At 40.2% G+C, this 18680-nt stretch overlaps 1 protein-coding gene across 5 annotated transcripts; it reads right to left on the reverse strand.

Annotated features, from left to right (window-relative positions):
* Window positions 1-6592: 6592 nt before the first annotated feature.
* LOC144888145 (chromosome-associated kinesin KIF4-like) lies at window positions 6593-18656 on the reverse strand. 5 transcript variants are annotated; one of them, XM_078769307.1, is made up of 10 exons: window positions 17562-18645; window positions 17353-17457; window positions 16937-17088; window positions 16751-16836; window positions 16122-16245; window positions 15792-15926; window positions 15633-15674; window positions 14772-14816; window positions 14144-14271; window positions 6593-10174 (listed from the first exon to the last, which is right to left on the reverse strand). In XM_078769307.1, the coding sequence occupies exons 4-10, from the start codon at window positions 16759-16761 to the stop codon at window positions 10168-10170; spliced, it is 492 nt and encodes a 163-aa protein (XP_078625433.1). In that variant the 5' UTR covers window positions 16762-16836; window positions 16937-17088; window positions 17353-17457; window positions 17562-18645; the 3' UTR covers window positions 6593-10167. The 5 variants fall into 5 exon arrangements, with proteins under 5 accessions (XP_078625433.1, XP_078625434.1, XP_078625432.1 ...); XM_078769308.1 differs by having other exon boundaries at window positions 14772-14813; window positions 16937-17457; window positions 17562-18647; XM_078769306.1 differs by having other exon boundaries at window positions 16937-17457.
* Window positions 18657-18680: the final 24 nt, after the last annotated feature.

Consider the following 18680-nt stretch of genomic DNA (forward strand, 5'->3'; position numbering starts at 1 on the left):
AGTGTCAAGAATATCCAATCCATAAAAAATGGCAAGAATATCCAATCATATCATTCAATGTACCATCCGTGATATTTGTTTGCTCATTCACTATTCCTGATTCGTCATCAAGGATCTCCATCATCACACAGCGTACTTAATTCCGCATTTTAATGAGAATTCAACAGGAATTTACGACTCAAAGGAAAAAGAACGAGCAGACCTTTTGCAGGACGATCGTTACAAAAATCGTTACATATATTAAAGTATTTATAATGTCGACAAATCATAGCTTAATTCTTACAAAATTTGGTTCTTTGAATAAATCACAGCACCGGGAGAACCAGCTCCAAAAAATGGATCTTTGTGTTTATTCAGCACCCTAGTAATTGGTTCTTTGTGTACTAATTACACAGCACCCAGGCCCCGCTCATATGGATCTTTGTGCAGCGCTGCACAGCACCTGAGCAAAAGGGGTTTCATCTACATTTTCCTTATCCGGTGTACCATCCGTGATATTTGTTTGCTCATTCACTATTCCTGATTCGTCATCAAGGATCTCCATCATCACACAGCGTACTTAATTCCGCATTTTAATGAGAATTCAACAGGAATTTACGACTCAAAGGAAAAAGAACGAGCAGACATTTTGCAGGATGATAACTGGAATTAGTCGTGAAAATATATCCAAAATACACAAAAATACACACCCACACAAATAAACAACATTTATTCCGTTTAACAGAACAAACATTTCCTCTATCATGACATGCATGTCTTCAAAATTATATGACCAAGAGAAAAAGTAAAACTAATTAAAACTGCGGGCAGTGATAATCCGGGGACCATACCGCTCCATCCTGATTGGACGAGTGCGTGCTAGAGTCGTTAACAACGACAGTCCAGATCCGATTGTTCAAAATTTCAACTCAATCGATCGAAAAATGAACGCAGGGATGCATTTTAAAGGTGCAGTGGCACTAACTGAGTTGCCACGAATATGGCCACGAAATTGCCAATATGGCCATCACAAAATATTTTCCTTAATCAATTGGCTCATAGCATAACCAATCTGCAAGTATTTCATCCGAAGATGTATCTCTGAGGACTTTTAATTAAATAAGTCATTTATAAATCAACGAGTTAATTTATTAAATGATTAATCAATAAATCAAAATTTTCCTTGACAGCCACATCACTTGGTCAGTGTCATGTCCAAATATCAGCTTCCTTACTCAAAAGGTGCCTGAGTTAATGTAATGTAATTACTGTAATAAGATTACTGCAATTACTGTAATGATTACTGTAATTACTGTAATTACCGGAACTGTAATTACTGTAATTACCTCAGGTAATTACTGTAATGTAATTACTGTAATTTAATAAGAAATGTAATTAATTAAATAAGTACTTCATTAATCGTTAATAATGAAATAATTCCTGAATTCTCATTCGATTCACTTGACATTCGAATGGGATTTATATATCCGTCAACTAGTTCAATCAACAACTATTTTATTCAACATAGGCCAAAAGTCAACAACAATTTGAAAAATCCTTAATTTTCATTCGATTCACTTGACATTCGAATGGGATTTATATATCCGTCAACTAGTTCAATCAACAACTATTTTATTCAACATAGTCCAAAAGTCAACAACAATTTGAAAAATCCTTAATTTTCATTCGATTGGGATTTATATATCCGTCAACTAGTTCAATCAACAACTATTTTATTCAACATAGTCCAAAAGTCCACAACAATTTGAAAAATCCTTAATTTTCATTCGATTCACTTGACATTCGAATGGGATTTATATATCCGTCAACTAGTTCAATCAACACCTATTTTATTCAACATAGGCCAAAAGTCCACAACAATTTGAAAAATCCTTAATTTTCATTCGATTCACTTGACATTCGAATGGGATTTATATATCCGTCAACTAGTTCAATCAACACCTATTTTATTCAACATAGGCCAAAAGTCCACAACAATTTGAAAAATCCTTAATTTTCATTCGATTCACTTGACATTCGAATGGGATTTATATATCCGTCAACTAGTTCAATCAACAACTATTTTATTCAACATAGTCCAAAAGTCCACAACAATTTGAAAAATCCTTAATTTTCATTCGATTCACTTGACATTCGAATGGGATTTATATATCCGTCAACTAGTTCAATCAACACCTATTTTATTCAACATAGGCCAAAAGTCAACAACAATTTGAAAAATCCTTAATTTTCATTCGATTCACTTAACATTTGAGTGTCCCCAACACGTTGGAGCAAAACGTTGCAACAACGAAAGTGAAACGTTGTAGCGACGTTGTGGAAACGTCAGCAAAACCCAACATTTAAATGTTCACAAAACGTTGGAGCAAAACGTTGCAACAACGAAAGTGAAACGTTGTGGTGACGTTGTGGAAACGTCAGCAAAACCCAACATTTAAATGTTCACAAAACGTTGGAGTAAAACGTTGCAACAACGAAAGTGAAACGTTGTGGCGACGTTGTGGAAACGTCAGCAAAACCCAACATTTAAATGTTCACAAAACGTTGGAGCAAAACGTTAGAACAACGAAACTGAAACGTTGTGGCGACGTTGTGGAAACGTCAGCAAAACCCAACATTTAAATGTTCACAAAACGTTGGAGCAAAACGTTGCAACAACGAAAGTGAAACGTTGTAGCGACGTTGTGGAAACGTCAGCAAAACCCAACATTTAAATGTTCACAAAACGTTGGAGCAAAACGTTGCAACAACGAAAGTGAAACGTTGTAGCGACGTTGTGGAAACGTCAGCAAAACCCAACATTTAAATGTTCACAAAACGTTGGAGCAAAACGTTGCAACAACGAAAGTGAAACGTTGTAGCGACGTTGTGGAAACGTCAGCAAAACCCAACATTTAAATGTTCACAAAACGTTGGAGCAAAACGTTGCAACAACGAAAGTGAAACGTTGTGGCGACGTTGTGGAAACGTCAGCAAAACCCAACATTTAAATGTTCACAAAACGTTGGAGCAAAACGTTGCAACAACAAATGATCACAAGTAATTATCACATTGCAATGACCTCTAAACATTCCTAAACCAATATCCCATTAAAATCCCATTAAAATCCCATATCTTGTCACCCTTTGCATTGTTGAAAGCAATTAATTCCATAACTCAATATTACCTCAATTTATATATACTAGGGCGTGCCCGCACGTACGTGCTTGCAAAAAAAACATGCGTGCGAACAACAACAAAAAAAAAACTTTGAAACCACGTGGCAGTAACGACCACAGAACCCCCCCCCCCCTCTATTTACATGAAATGATTTGGTCCATTCGCAAAGCCAAAGCGAACGACCACAGAACCCCCCCCCCCCTTCTATTTACATGAAATGGTTTGGTCCATTCGCAAAGCCAAAGCGAACGGCTTGCGAGTACGGTGACCATACCTTGGGACCCACTTGTCCGATTAATTTCAAACCTTGAAAAGGCACATCCTCGGGTCCCCAGCAATATACCTGGCAAGTTTCAAGTATATCGGACCGGTAGTTGTCGAGAAACAGCGGTCGCATACAGACAGACCGACACACACACCGAGATTACTGGAATTATAGATAGATAAAAATCCGATCCCATTAAAACCTTCAGACAAACCACTAGCAATATTATTCCTAGGACTAAATTACCAGGACCATTATATTATCAAACATTTATCAAAATATTAGGACCATCATCACACCAATGAATGACTCAATCCTTTAATGACTACATCCAAACCCAGACATTTTGAGTTCCGTAACTTTAATACTTCAAATTTTCCATTCCTTCCCTTCCTGATCCTTCGATATAGGGATGGGTTCTTTTTAGGATCATGTTGCATCGAGCATTATTTTCCAAAACAGTGTGAACATTAAACCACACCAAAATCTCTGACATCCCACCATTAACACCTATTGTAAGCGTGCCGAATCAGTAAGCATCACCCCTCCTATGAGCCTCGACCAGAGGGTGGTTGTTACTCACAAACACTCGTCGCTAGCTGTTCCATTGTCTGCCGATTCCCACTCTGCTGCCGATTTCCACTAGCTGTTTTATTTCTCTGAGCTCATGAAAGTGGTGACAATGGGTGGTCTGCCATTGCTCTTCCACAAAAGAGTCGTTCCAAAGATATAAGCCGTTTTGTCGCAATACCATAAATTGGAATGAGGTAAAAAAATATATATATAAATATAATTCCATTTCCCGGTTCCCTGTCGCACGCCGAGCAAGTCGCGTGCTTTGAACAAGTGCAAAAAAAAACAAACTACTTTACACGTGTACGGGTGTGTAAGTACCGGCCTTACACGTCCTGGAAGCAAATGGTCGCATGGTGCACGCATGCTCCGTTTGCTCCCAGGTCACAGTAAGGCCTTTAATGACCAGCGCCGACCTTGTGCATTTTATTTAGACAGCGCAAAAATACGTATTTACAGAAATCATTTAGGAAAACACGAATAATAGCTACAGTCGTTTATCGAAGTACCATTCGTGATGGGTCACGCCACCTATCGCGGCATCGGTGCGCACGGAACCCCCAGAACCACCTCCTTCCCCATGTATGTACAAAACTATTTCCAAGTTCGTAATCATATTGGACAAAAACAAGCCACACTCACCTTTTAAAGACTTGTTTGTACAATTGATGTCAGCGGTGCCTCCAAATTGTAGGGGAAGTATTGGGGGAGACTCAAGACTCCAATGACCGGACACAGGTTTTACAAAAGGTCTGGTTTATTAACTGGTTATTCACTTCATTCCAATTACCAAATGATACCGCTTAATTCAATGGACCAGGTTAACTCTTTTCGCATGGTCCTTCTCGTTCGGCCGATGTTCCTCCGCCACTCCCGTCCGGCAGAGGGTCTGATGATGAGGAGTGCTCGTCCGTTCCGTCGGTCAGAGCTCCTGGTGACAAGTTCTCCCGACTCAATGTTTGCTCTGGTTTATATGGACAAAACTGGAGTTAATCCCCTGTCCGCTGAATCTTAATCCTTTCTCCGCTAATGCCCCGAGGTCATGCATGCACCAAGTCCTGGCATCAGCTCGCTCCCCTCCTGCTGCGAGGGGTGCTCCAGCCTGGGGCTGTGACCAGGTGGACAAGAGATTATCATGTTCGGGCACATTCCTGACTCAATTACGAACTCGTCTTTCACAGAGTTTGCAGGTAAAATGTATCTGCTTCGTTACCAGTGTTAATTAATAAGTTACCAGTGCCAATTAATAAGTTACACTGAGTTACACTTCCACACAATAAAGCCTTATTTATTTTCACTGTACATTTTAACCCGGATTCCCGTTTGAGTTTATTTCCTGCAGGCTTTGAAGACTGCCCGGCGTGATCGTGTCAGGTGAAAGCTTTCCGCTTTTTCTTCCTCTCCCTTCCTCCCGTGCATATACAGTGAAGTCCGTATTTGATCGTCGCCTCAAATAACGCTCGATTGCTGTCCGTGATTTCCCAGTCTTCACCGAGGGGAATCACATGACAATATGTTAATGTCATAGGTGCCTCCATTACATCATAATTTGGCAAGTACAAAACTTCAATCAAAATAATTTATTGAGCATCATCTGGGGATAAAATGGTTGAGGAAAAAGAAAAGAAAAAAAAAAAGCGGTCATGGTTCGGCCACCATGTTTTAACACAAAAGCCTCAAAACCACTGAAAACACGTCCTGGGGAGGGTCTGCAATCTGATTGCTCACCTCATGTACACCACAGCAATACCCAGATAGTTATTTATAGTGTGTGTAAAGGTAGACCTTTGCCCATTGTGTAAGGGTTGAGGTATGGGGGCATGTTTTGGAAGAACAGTTTATGTATGTATTCCCAGTGTGATGTCTCCCTTGTTCCAGCTATCTCTTTCAATCCACCATTGGTCCGTTGCAACAATCAAGCACAAGTAGGATCCACTTTATTTACTCCCTCAAATTGTAGTGGACTAAGTGAGGCAAATATCAATTGTGGAATATTGCCCATGCCCTGGGAACACAACACCCAAATCAGGATTTACTTTTTGCTGACATTCTTCCTTTTTTCTGCAAGTGCTGTTTCAGCTTTGTTCAAGACACGCTGAACATATTGGATACACTAGTGAAAGTTTCTGGGCAGGGGGAGATAGATGGGTACAGACGCAATAAATACTCTCACTTGAAGAGGGGCAAAGATAGTTTTCTGTTTTTTTTTTTTTTTTTCCATGAATAAATCACTCACTCTATTCTCTGTCCATTACTCGTTTTCATCCCTGGCTTTTCCCTTCCTGTTGTTGCAGTGTTAAGCTTGTATCCAGCTTGTTCACTCTCGGCCCTCCACCCAGCCATTAGTGCATCACTCCGCTCCCCCATGTTCTCATCCAGTCCTTCAACAAGCCAAAACTTCATAAATTATAATTGGCAAAAATACCTGATTCCACCATTAAACATTGGGTTGGTGTTTTTTTTTTGATTCAACAGAGGGGTCAGAGGTCAAAATTAAAGTTTCTGACCTGACTCCTTTACAGCTCAACAAATCCATGCAAAACTTTGCATGAACATACCTCACCACAGCCCATTCTAACAAAAACGCAGGAGACATTGGTCCATAGTCTTTTTATTTTGACAGTGGTCAAATCAGTGTTTGCTCGTGAAAGTTTTGCAATTCGACTTCACAAGCACAAGAAAAGCTACATCAAAGATTTGCTGCTGACCACACAAACTGGTTAGTTCAATGACAAAATATACAGATTCAGCTCGTTAAAATATCCACATCAAAGACAAAAGTAAATGGCAATAATACATACCCAGTGGGTATTGGCACAGCAAACAGATTACTGTACCACAAACCACTGAAGAAAAAGGTCAGATTCAATTATCGTCGAAAGCCTCGTCGGTGTGTGGAAGCCAATTCAAGCGCAGATTGCACAAATACCATAAAGGATGCATGCAGATGGCTGTTTGGTTGACTACAGAGATTTTTTCCTTTCTCCATTGGTTAATGTAGGTTTGATTCATGGCTGCCCACTCTAGCAAACTTACAAAATCAATTTTTTCTTAATCACTCAAATACCAAGTTGATTTGTAGTGTATTACCCACCACAACAGGGGGAAGGATAACAAAAAGAAGCAATACTACACAATTATGCAATTTCTGTACTATGCTAACCCTGGCTTTTGTACACAGTCCTTATTTACACAAACTTTAATGACTCTCACACACACACACACACACACACACACACACACACACACACACACACACACACACACACACACACACACAATGAATGATGATGTGAATACCTTTAATTACCCTGAAGCTAATTGTCGGTGTTTGTCTTCTGTGTTTTAATTGCACCGTTTTAAATTGCTGTATCAATTTTTTGGTAATAGATAGACTTTTTTTACGGGTTTACGGGTTTACGTGTTACGCTAAGCCAACACCAGGGTTTACGTGATGCTGTGAATACCTTTAATTACCCTGAAACTAATTGTCGGTGTTTGTCTTCTGTGTTTTAATTGCACCGTTTTAAATTGCTGTATCAATTTTTTGGTAATAGATAGACTTTTTTTTTCCGATAATTTTTTTTTCCCCCAATATGTTTGAGGTGGCCACATGGTGTATCACTCTGTTAAACATGCCACCAATAGCTCTTTATATCAGTCTTGACTTCAGCCATGTACAGAAGGCACTGTGACAATTTTTACGATGTAGTTCTTGGGGCAATGCCGTCTCAGCATTTATCTGTCTGTCCAGTGTATATGTCCCTTCTGCCGGAATTTTGCTGGGTTTAGGCTACCGGTGAGCTTCCCACTGGGAGCCTATTCTTGTAAGGATTATTCTCACACAATTTGTGAAGACTATTCCGAGAAAACCGTTACAGCTAGCTATACGAAACTAACTCATTTATACATGCCAATGTAACTTGGTGCATCATGAATTTTGACTTGCATTGGCCGCCATTGCTTATGATTAATGAAATGAATGAATGATCGTTTTAAGGCCATTTTTCCCCACTAGAGCAGTTATGTCAAACTTTAAACATATTCTCCAGAACCACTGAATAGATCAACGCAATTTTTTTTTTTTCAAATATGACAGCCTAGCTGTGGGGATAAATTTGCCAAAAAAAATCGATGTCACGTGGTTTGGCGGCCATATTGGATTTAAATATCTATTTCTCCGAAACCGCTTCACCGATCGATTATGAAACTTGCAACGCATGTTTACATTCCTATGGGGGAAAATATTTTTAAAGTATGACGTCAGTCATCTACCGTGTGTGTGTGTGTGTGTGTGTGTGTGTGTGTGTGTGTGTGTGTGTGTCCCTTTATAAGGGTAGGTTTTAAAGGCTTTGAGGAGTGCTTTAGGAGGGATTTGAGGGGGGATTTAATGGGCAATCTATCAACATGACTGTGTCCACCGGTTAAAAGACTTTGAGGACCCAGAAGACCCAATGGACCCAAAATACCCTGCAGACTGTTGACCCTCAAGGACTTTGAAGATCCAAAATACCAAAGACCCAAAATATCCCAATGGACCCTGAAGACCCTAAAGCCCCAAACAACCCCAAGGACCCAAAATACCCCAAAGACCCTTAAATACCCTGAATACCCCAAAGACCACAAAAACTCTGAAGAATGTTAAAGACTATGAAGACCCAAAAATGCCCCAAATATCGAAAAGACCCTGAAGACAAAGGACCCAAAGAACCTTAAAGAGCTCAAAGACCCAAAAGATCCCTTTTGCTGAAAGGATCAAAGACCCAAAAAACCCCGAAGACCGAAAAGATCGAACACCCAAAATACTCCGTAGACCCTTAAAATCCCCGAAGACCGAAACAATCCAAAAGACTGAAAATACCCCGAAGCTCCTTTAAGATCCTGAGGACCCAGTGGACCCCCAAAGACCCAAAATTACCCCCAAGACTCAATATACCCCGAAGACCCTTAAATACCCCAAAGATCTCGATCGAGGACCCAAAATAACTACGAACTTTAACTAATTTATTAGTTTTCAAGAACTACTGAATGGATCAATATGAAATTTCATATTTATGATCAACTCCCCATGAGGAAAATGTTTCTGAACTGACCATCAGTCACGTGGTATGGTGGCCATGATGGAATGGATTCAAAAAAAAAAAAAACACATTTGAAAATCTATATCTCCAGAACCGTTTAACCAATGCAAGCCAAAATTTACAGATATGAACGACTACACATGAGGAAAATTTATTGAAAATGATATCAGTCACGTAGTATGGCAGCCATTTTACCCGGAAGCCTATGTGGAAGTATTTTGAGTCGTCCTATATTTATTGCAAATAATTGGAAAACACTTTAATACTGTGGATGAATGTTTTTGTTTTTTTTCTCCCCTGTTCAAATTGTACTTGAGACAATATGGCGAGACAGAATACACACAATCTTTTGTTCTTAACTGAAAACCGTACTGTTTCTTGTCCGAAGGACAAGTTCATAGCTTATAGTGTACAAGAATGCACACTCTGCCATCCTGATGTCATAAACTCACCCTCCCATTGACTTTTGGGTGCTGGGAAATGACTCCACATATGGTTCTCATTATTTTAAATATGCTTTCTTATCTCAACTGGTGTTGGCTTAGCGGTTAGGGTGCTGGCTTAGGATCCTAGATCCTGGGTTCGAATCCCGGTCGATCGCTGAATTAACGCCAGGGGGGTTGACTCAGCCTGTCTTCCTTCCGAGGTCGGCAAATTGAGTACCAGTTCACTGGTAATTCCCTGTTTGTCGTAAAAGGCGACAAAAAGGGTTGGCGGCAGGAAGGGCATCCGGCCGCAAAACATTGCTTCAAAAAGGGGACCAAAAACAACAACCATGGTTCCAGAAAAAGGCCAACCCCCGCTTTGCGGGGAGAAATGGCCTCTAAAGGTGGTTTGTTTACAGCATCACCTTAAGCTACTTTCAAGCATCAAAGAACATATTTTAAGCTAAAGTGTAATATCAGAAAGCTGTTTGGTTGCCGTTTCGACAATTTTTGTTTTTCAGAAAAAGTCATCAAGCATGCATTTGGAGAAGATGCCAGTGGCAGATGGGACGGGTTTGTGTGTGCAGACTCCGTTTTGGTTCTCTTTCCAGCAATATCCCCTGGTGATTGAACAGCTTGCTCGCACAGTCTTTTGGCATTCCAGTCAATACCTGGAAGGGAGACATTTATGGCAAAAAAAAAAAGAATTTAAAAAAAATTATAAAAATAAAATAATAATTTCAGAAAATAATGAAAAACAAGACCAAAAGTCCAACAGCGGCGTAGCCGGGCTTGTAAAATATAAACCACGAACACACATAATTAGCTTTTTAAACAGTCGCTAATGCTGTTTATAACATTAAACAAAGAAATTTGGAGGAATCCCGACATCTGAGGTATGTTTTACTTACAGAACTGAGGGAAGATCTACTGTAATCTATATACCCCACAACAACACAACAACCGGCATTTTAAGGCCATTTTCCCTGCAAGAGCGGGGGTTAGCCTTGCGGTCCCCATGACATTGTCATGGTTCTATTTTTGAGGCAATGTTTTGCCGGATGCCCTTCCTGACGCCAACCCTTTGTCGCCTCTTACGACACGCAGGGATACGGTGTACCTATTCTAAACCGGGGTACACACCGGTGTGTATATACCGCACAAGGATTGGGTTAATAACATGCCATCAAAAAAACCGAGGCAAATTCCTTACTTCCACAGTTGTTAGTACCGTAAACCGCTTATTTTTGATTCATGAACCAAACACTGCTTCAATCCATTAATTTGTATTCACGACATTGGGATTAAAGTGTTATGGTCATATTTACTATATTATTATTATTACCATTACAAAAATGATACAAGTGGAACGATACACTACTGCATTAAGAAACCTGTGCTTAATTTGTCCGAAGCAGTCTGAAGATGAGGCATATACGTACCGTTTTGTTGGAAGAGACGTCCGATGCTTTCGCTATTTCACTGTCATTTTAACAATCGGTTTGTTTGTGTCTCACACTGAATGAAAAACGTAGAGGTAGAGCATGTCGATTGTGACATATGACAGGTTCGACGATATGTTCGGCATGAGCGAAATTGGAATCAAAATGCCGGAGTGTGGAGAGTCAGCCGCCGTACCACCATAATGACATCAGACGTAATCACATTATCCTGTCATGCGACCAGATCCTCAGCTCTGATTGGTATACGTTTGAGGGAACATACATATGGACAAACACTATTCTAGACGGCTTTGCCCTATGGGCTACGCCGTAAAAAAAACAATCGGAAGGAAAACCTGAAATTCAAAGCTAATTTTGAGCAGCATGGCAGGCAGCAACATTGGAAAAGGCAGGAGGATGTTTTGGCTCAAGATGATCCATCTCAATGTCAACCACAAAAAAATAATAAATCAAATTAGGCCATTGGCCAGACATGGTCCTCGTGCACCCACCTCCCCCCCCTCCCTCCCACAACTCTACCACCCCATATATTTTTGAAGCACTCAGGTCAGCTCAACATGAAATCAACTGGTAACAGTAAATAAACTGGTTCTTACTATTCATTTTTCACACATATTTGATGGTACCCTTAAAATATTATATCTTTTCCGTGTCGTTATGTTCCCTGAGATGGCTGAAAGTGGTCCGAGTTATATAAGTTATATATCATCTGAAATGTAATTATCTGCTGGTCATTATAAATGGCATATATTTTAGATTTAGTGTTACCATTGGCCTCAAAAATCAAGTCGAACAGCTATACCCCATGTTTCGCTGTGCCAACGTAACACAGACTAAGATATTCGAACTTATATCTTCAATCCAGCCACAGTAGACTTGACATTAACAACAACTTTCTGGACATTCTTCATAAAAATACATTTCATTTGATACCAAATATGTCTTCTTACCAGTAAACATCTATCAGATATGACACTGTAAACAGACCGCAGGTGTGCTGACAATTGCCGCATATGCTTCTCAGATGATCCATGTGGTAACACTGTGCCAACTTTCAACACAATGAAATATGAATTGCTAAATTCACACACAATCACACCTTATTTGTTACAGTATAACAACATTGCTGCTTTCTAGCTGAGCAACATACAATGCTCTCAAGTCTGATAGTTTCACAACCTTGTGGCTATGTAACACCTCCTTATCGACAACATCACAAACTACTTTAAAAGCTTTCTTGTGAACTTCTTCTAGTTCTCGCTGATGCTAGATTCTAGCTGATGTTCGAGCTGATGCTAGATTCTAGCTGATGTTCTAGCTGGTAAATTTCTGAATAGTAGCGAGTGGTTGACAAAGCTGCTTCATTTGCAACATGCATGTATTCCTGTAACTAAATCGAGGTAAAGTGTGACTTAATAATATATTGTCAAGTAACAATGAGCAATTGAATGATATTTCACTTTCCAATTAAAGCACCTTCCATGACTGACAATGTCTATCAACGCGATCATTTCGTGCAGTTATCGCGATTGTCAGCACACCTGCATTCTGTTTGAAGTGTCATATCTGATAGATTTTTATTGACAAAAATACACATTTGGTATCAAATGAAAGGTATTTTTATGAAGAATGTCCAGACATTTGTTATTAATGTCAATCAATTATAGTGCGGCTGGATTTGAAATATTAGTTTGAATATCTTAGTCAGTGTTAGTTTGACACAGCGAAACATGGGGTATAGCTGTTCGACTTGATTTTTGAGGCCAATGGTAACCCTAAATTTAAAATATATGCCATTTATAATGACCAGCAGATAATTACCTTTCAGATGATATATAACTTATATAACTCAGAACACTTTCAGCCATCTCGGGGAACATAACGACACGGAAAAGATATATTTTAAGGGTACCATCAAATATGTGTGAAAAATGAATAGTAAGAACCAGTTTATTTACTGTTACCATTTGATTTCATGTTGAGGGGACCTGAGTGCTTCAAAAGTATATGGGGTGGTAGAGTTGTGGGGGAGGGGGGGGGGGGGGGTGCACGAGGACCATGTCTGGCCCATGGCCTAAATGTTTCACGAATAAAAATTAGAGCAGGTCATTATTACAGCAAGCATTTATAAAACTATCATGGCAAATTACATCATGAAACATGTCAACATCAACGTCACATTCTTTCAGCAATTTGCACTTGCACGTCTGAAAGAATGGGAAGCCACCCAGAAAACAAGACACGGTCAACTGCCCTCGTGAATATGGTCAAGTGGTCTGATATTTTCACACTTTTCTCGACACTGATGAGATAACTTGCCCAACTGTTGCACAAAATTAAAGGTGGTGTAGGATGAATGGTGGAAACAATGGATACTCTATCGTACAAGGGTGCAGGTGAGTGAGACTGGGAGCTTTGGGCTTAACAATGGGTGCATGCTCAAGTGCCGCTATCCCAGGTCCTAATCTATCAATCACTCTGAAAATGGCAAAATACAACAACCGGAGAAATGCCCTCAGCAGCTTCTCATGAGTCAATAGATGGCACGTCAGCATGATATCGTGCTAATTTGAAAAAACATTGGGCTCAGGAAGTTATTCGAAAGTGAAAACATCTCACCCCGATAAAACAAATACTTCTCAAAATCGAAATAAATAAAACTAATCCTGTCTGGGTTCCAAATCCGACCAGGGGATTGTCAAAAGAGTATTTTGTCCACCACTTTAGCCTATGAAGACCCCTCTTTACATGCTTGGGAGAATAATCTTTCCATGCTGCAGGATATGCTTGGGAGATCAAGACCCTTGAAAACCCTGAACACTCCAAAGACCATTTGGACCCCAAAGATCCTCAAGACCCATGAAAACCACAAAGACTCCTTTACACACCAGCATTGCCTCAACTCACCATTTTATATAAACCCAAATTTAACCCCGTCTCTTCCTGCAACCACGCCTTACGGACTCTTTCCCCCTCCTCCCTTCGCCCCCCCCCCCCCAAACCCCATCGGTTCTCCTACCCCTTTTCAGTTTTTCCCCTGTCCTCTCTGCCGGCTGTCCTGCCACCCTCTCACCCCAACCCCCTCCCCCCCCCCCCCCCCCCCCAGCAAAACACTGGATAACCCTGCCAGAAAAAAAAATTACGTAATGAACCCAATGACTTGCAAAGGGATGTTACCTTTTATTTGGTGAAGGAGCGATGTCAGGAATGGAGAAGAAAGACGTTTCTGGGGGAACCTCAACACCATCCTGCGGCTGTTCACCTCTGGGGCTCTGGTCACTATTTTGGTCACCTGTCCGTTGTTCCTGCATCATCGTTGAGGTTATGAAAGGAAAACAAATGGACAGCTTCAGCATTATTTGTTAATTTCATCAGTTATCTTCATATTTCGATTGTGCGTTTGAATGCAAATCATCCATACGATTTCAAGAGTCTCGTTTACAAACCGGGTTACAGGCAAGAGGCAGCATTAAAACGAACACATTAACTGATATTTTCCAAAACAGATGTTGAAGACATTGCAACTGAAAACGTTGAAGCAACCGCATAATATTACGGTGATGTTTAACTCCGAGTGAGAATAGTTCTAAATTTTAAAAACTTTCTTCTGATATTTGTGATTTATTTCAAACAAACTGTATTTCCCATCAGACATGACCAACTTGCATTACACACACCAAGAATAAATCACATTTGCAACTTAAATGCACCACAACACAAGAGATATACCAAAGACAATGGTCAACTTTCAACCTCAAAGGAAGAGACAGGTAAAAGATTACTTGGGAATTTATGAAGGCCTAACCTTTGGAGGGGTTTTTTGCTCATCAGAGACATTCAAAGCTTTCTGCTGAAAAACCCAGAAACAAAGAAAAACAAAGTGAATTCGACCATACAAGCTGTAAATCGACAAAAACACAAATCGACATTGAAGCAAAACAATAAGAGTTCCCTTATAAGGAACTTCATTCCATGCAGGAGGCCATTAGGCCCATCAAGCCTATGCAATAATAGACAACCTATGGTTGTTCCTCTGCCACGTCTTTTTAAATGATTGAGGATTAACATAAACAAAATTTGGAAACTCACTTGTATGTGGCAATCACAAGTAATGACAGTTTGCATGACAATCTTTACCCCCTCGCCCCAAGCCCACCCCAGCAGTATGCAGACATGGCTGGGACAGCAAAACAGCCAATTAAGCAAGTGAAAATATTGGAATTTGATGGAAACATGCTGTTCCTTTGGTTTTGAAAGTATTTGATCATGAACAGACTCATTTGGCATGAGTGGAGTTGGGTCGACCACCCCACTGCTCATCCCATCTCCAAATGTGGCACAAAAATTGTTGGCACAGTTCATGCAATCTGGTAGGTCAAATTTCCAAAAAAAGAAAATAAAAAACAGCCAACCACCTTTACCATTTAACTTGAAGATATGGACGTAACCACTAGTTATTCTACATCGTTGTTTATATAGAAAGGGAAGAGTTGGAAGTACCTGTATTATAAAAGTTCCACCATTTTTGCATAATCTATTGTGCAGAAGATGCCTTGGATTTTAGGCTTGGCAAAGTAACATCTTTTTTGGAACAAAAGTGCATCTGCCTTTTATACACCCAGAAATAAAAAGTTCTCAGCCACAAATTCTGAAAGGCAGAAGTTACCTTGTCTTCTGCTTCTTGTTGTCGCTGATTTATCAGGATCATCTGTTGGAAAAAGGGAGGTGCTTAAAGGTGGTTAACATTGCTTCAATAGCATAATATCAAAGTTGAACACCAGAGTCCAGAGCCAGAATTTACCATCCACCACCTGACATGCAATACCTGATCTTGATGTTCTTGAGCCTCGCATGCAATACCTGCGGCCTCGCTTGCTTGCTGTCGCTCCTGTGACACCTGCTTGGTGAACTCAACCACTTCTCTTTCCTTAACCCCACACCGCACCCGTGTGGCAACCACCTGGAGTGAAACATCAAATATACACACCACCCACAAAAATTAGTGGAGTGTACCATTCCTTATTCATCTGGAGAAAAAAAAAATAATAATAATAATAAGGATAATAAAAATAATAATAATAAGCAAGGAGAATAATTTTTATTCTTTTAAATAAAGGAGAGGGATCTTCCCGACACAGAGAAAAGGCTCTCATACCTCCTTCATAAGCCACTTGAGGGCAGACTTAGCCTCAATCAAGCTGAAGCCATCCCAAAATCGCACACGCTCATCACCATCCACATCAGCCAGCTTTTGTTGCACGTCAGCAATCTGTGCAGACCTGTGGAGGAAGTTTTAAAATAAACTTGGCAAAAAAACAACAACAAAAAAAACAAGCATTACGCCTAGGTCCCCCGTCGTTGAAGTGATGCGAGTTGACAAAGTGGAAGATGCAAGGCGGCCATCTTGGATTTTGACGTGGCGACCCAATTTTCAAGTGTTCTTCCTTATGCCTAGATACACCCACACACCAGATTAGAAGTTGGTACTTCGCTTATTTTTCAAGATATTAAGCTCAAGGTTCAGACATACATGGCGTCAGACATACATGGCGGCGGCCATCTTGGATTTTGACGTGGGTTGCACCCACACACCAAATTAGAATTCGGTCCTTCGCTTACGCATGCACGGAGGGGAAAACCATAGTCCCCTTTCGCTCCGCAGTGTGACGGGGGACAAAAAAAAAAAAAACCTTGCATTGAGAATCACTGGTTGGACAAATTATATGAAAAACTGGCAGGATGCACTGATTGAAATTCTTGATTCGTAGACAGTAAAATATGTACCTCAGTTCCATCTCAGTTTCCAAACTTTTGATCTGCTCGTCAATGTCACAATCTTGTTCGCGTTCCCTGCTGACGAACGTTCTTCGCTACAGATGACAAATAGACAGAGGTTAGAATGGAACCCAGGAGTGACAAATGACTTGGTTAAAACTTAATTTTTAAATTCACTTGATCACATGACCTTACCCGAGATTTTTTAATAGGCTGGGAAATGTCCTCCTTGTTGCGCTGCAGCTGTGCCAAATCCGGGGAAGCATGTGGTCATCCAAAAGGTTATTGAGGTGACATCTTACCTCCTCCATGCTTACCAAGACCTCTACCTCATTGGTCAACAAGCCCTGAGGTCAAAGCAATCAGCATGAAAAACAAAACCCCAGGTTTTTGAAATGCCAGCATACCAAACCCTCAACCTTGGCATTAAAACATGAAGCTAGCACCAACTACAAGCTTTCTATCTCATGAGAATGGTTATAGAGGTATTTGGATCCACATACAGTACACCCAAGATTATTAAATGATTCATGTAATGACTCTTGCAATTCCTCCCTCCCCTCAAGATACATAATGTTAATCAAAAATTCTGGTCATCAGAAGATGAAGACCTTGATCCAAGCAGCCATTCCTTCCTTGCCCTTCTGCTGCTGTCCCTTGCGTTGCTCCCCAGCTTCCTTCTGCCGCTGCAGTGCATCTCTCAACCGGCGAGCTGCCTAGATAAGAGAATGACACACAAGGGGGGGCTCACCCAAGGAAGGGCAATTTAGGCTTGGTCAAAATTCCTGCAGCCCTTTGGCCGCTAAAGACCAAGGCTCACCTCTTCAGTTTTGCGTCGAAGAACGGCCATCTGCTTTTCATAGCCCCTCTCCATCCTCAGCACCTCAAACTGGTGCTTTCTCTCCTAAAAAGTGTACATCGGTTTACTTTATTATTTTTTTTAAAGGAAAAAAAAAAAAAATTAAAATAAAGTCGAACAAGGAGGAGTTTTCCTTGGTTGGGTGATGCAAGAATGGCAGGCCCTTTCTATATGGCCCAAAAATAGAGGCCTACTCCACAATATTGCTTGGATCTCTCCCTTTGAAAAAAACCACTGCATCCTAAGATGACATATATCCAACAGAAACCTTTCATTGGCTATCTTGGACTAGCTCATCTCCCTCGAGCTTTTGTACACCACTCCTTTCCTATGCCATCTCCAGGCGCTTTGTATAACGTCATTGCCGGACACCGAAGGGGGCTCGGCAATGACGCACGCTGAAAGGGAATACTCAATTTTCACTCTGGTTGTTTGTTTTCTTGTTTTCTTGTTTGTTTGTCCGGGCGATATCTCAGCCATCCTTCGAGCTAGGAAGCTGAAATTTCGGCACAATAGTCAGTACTTTGTCAAAAACGGGATTTTGTTGTTTTTTGAATAATCAACTAATTGATGAATTAATTAATTATTATCGATTAAGTACTGATACATTTCTTTAGTCTCCTCATCCTTTAAATCCTTTAAATTTTAATTATTTAATTTTTAAATTTTAATCCTTTAAAATCCTTAAAATCCTTGAAATTAAATAATTTAATTTAAATTTAATAATTTAGATTATTAATTTAATAATTTAATAATAATAATAAAATTATTATAATATTTAAATCCTTTAAATAATTTAAATCCTTTAAATTTTAATCCTTTAAATCCTTAGTCTTAAATCTCAGGCACCTTTTGAGTTAGGAAGCTGATATTTGGACATGCCAATGACCAAGTGCCAATGCCAATGACCAAGATCCAATGATTTGGACATCCCATGATCTTTCTTGGGAAAACCACATTTCCAAGCTGGCCTCCAAAGCCAGTCGCCGACTGGGCATCCTCCGTCGTGCGCAGTCCTTCCTTGGCACACCTGAGCTCCTCACCACATACAAGGCTTTCATCCGCAGCTCAATGGAATAC

Source organism: Myxine glutinosa, unplaced genomic scaffold (genome assembly GCF_964187855.1).
Source record: "Myxine glutinosa unplaced genomic scaffold, kmMyxGlut1.1 SCAFFOLD_2042, whole genome shotgun sequence".
Classification (NCBI taxonomy): domain Eukaryota; kingdom Metazoa; phylum Chordata; class Myxini; order Myxiniformes; family Myxinidae; genus Myxine; species Myxine glutinosa.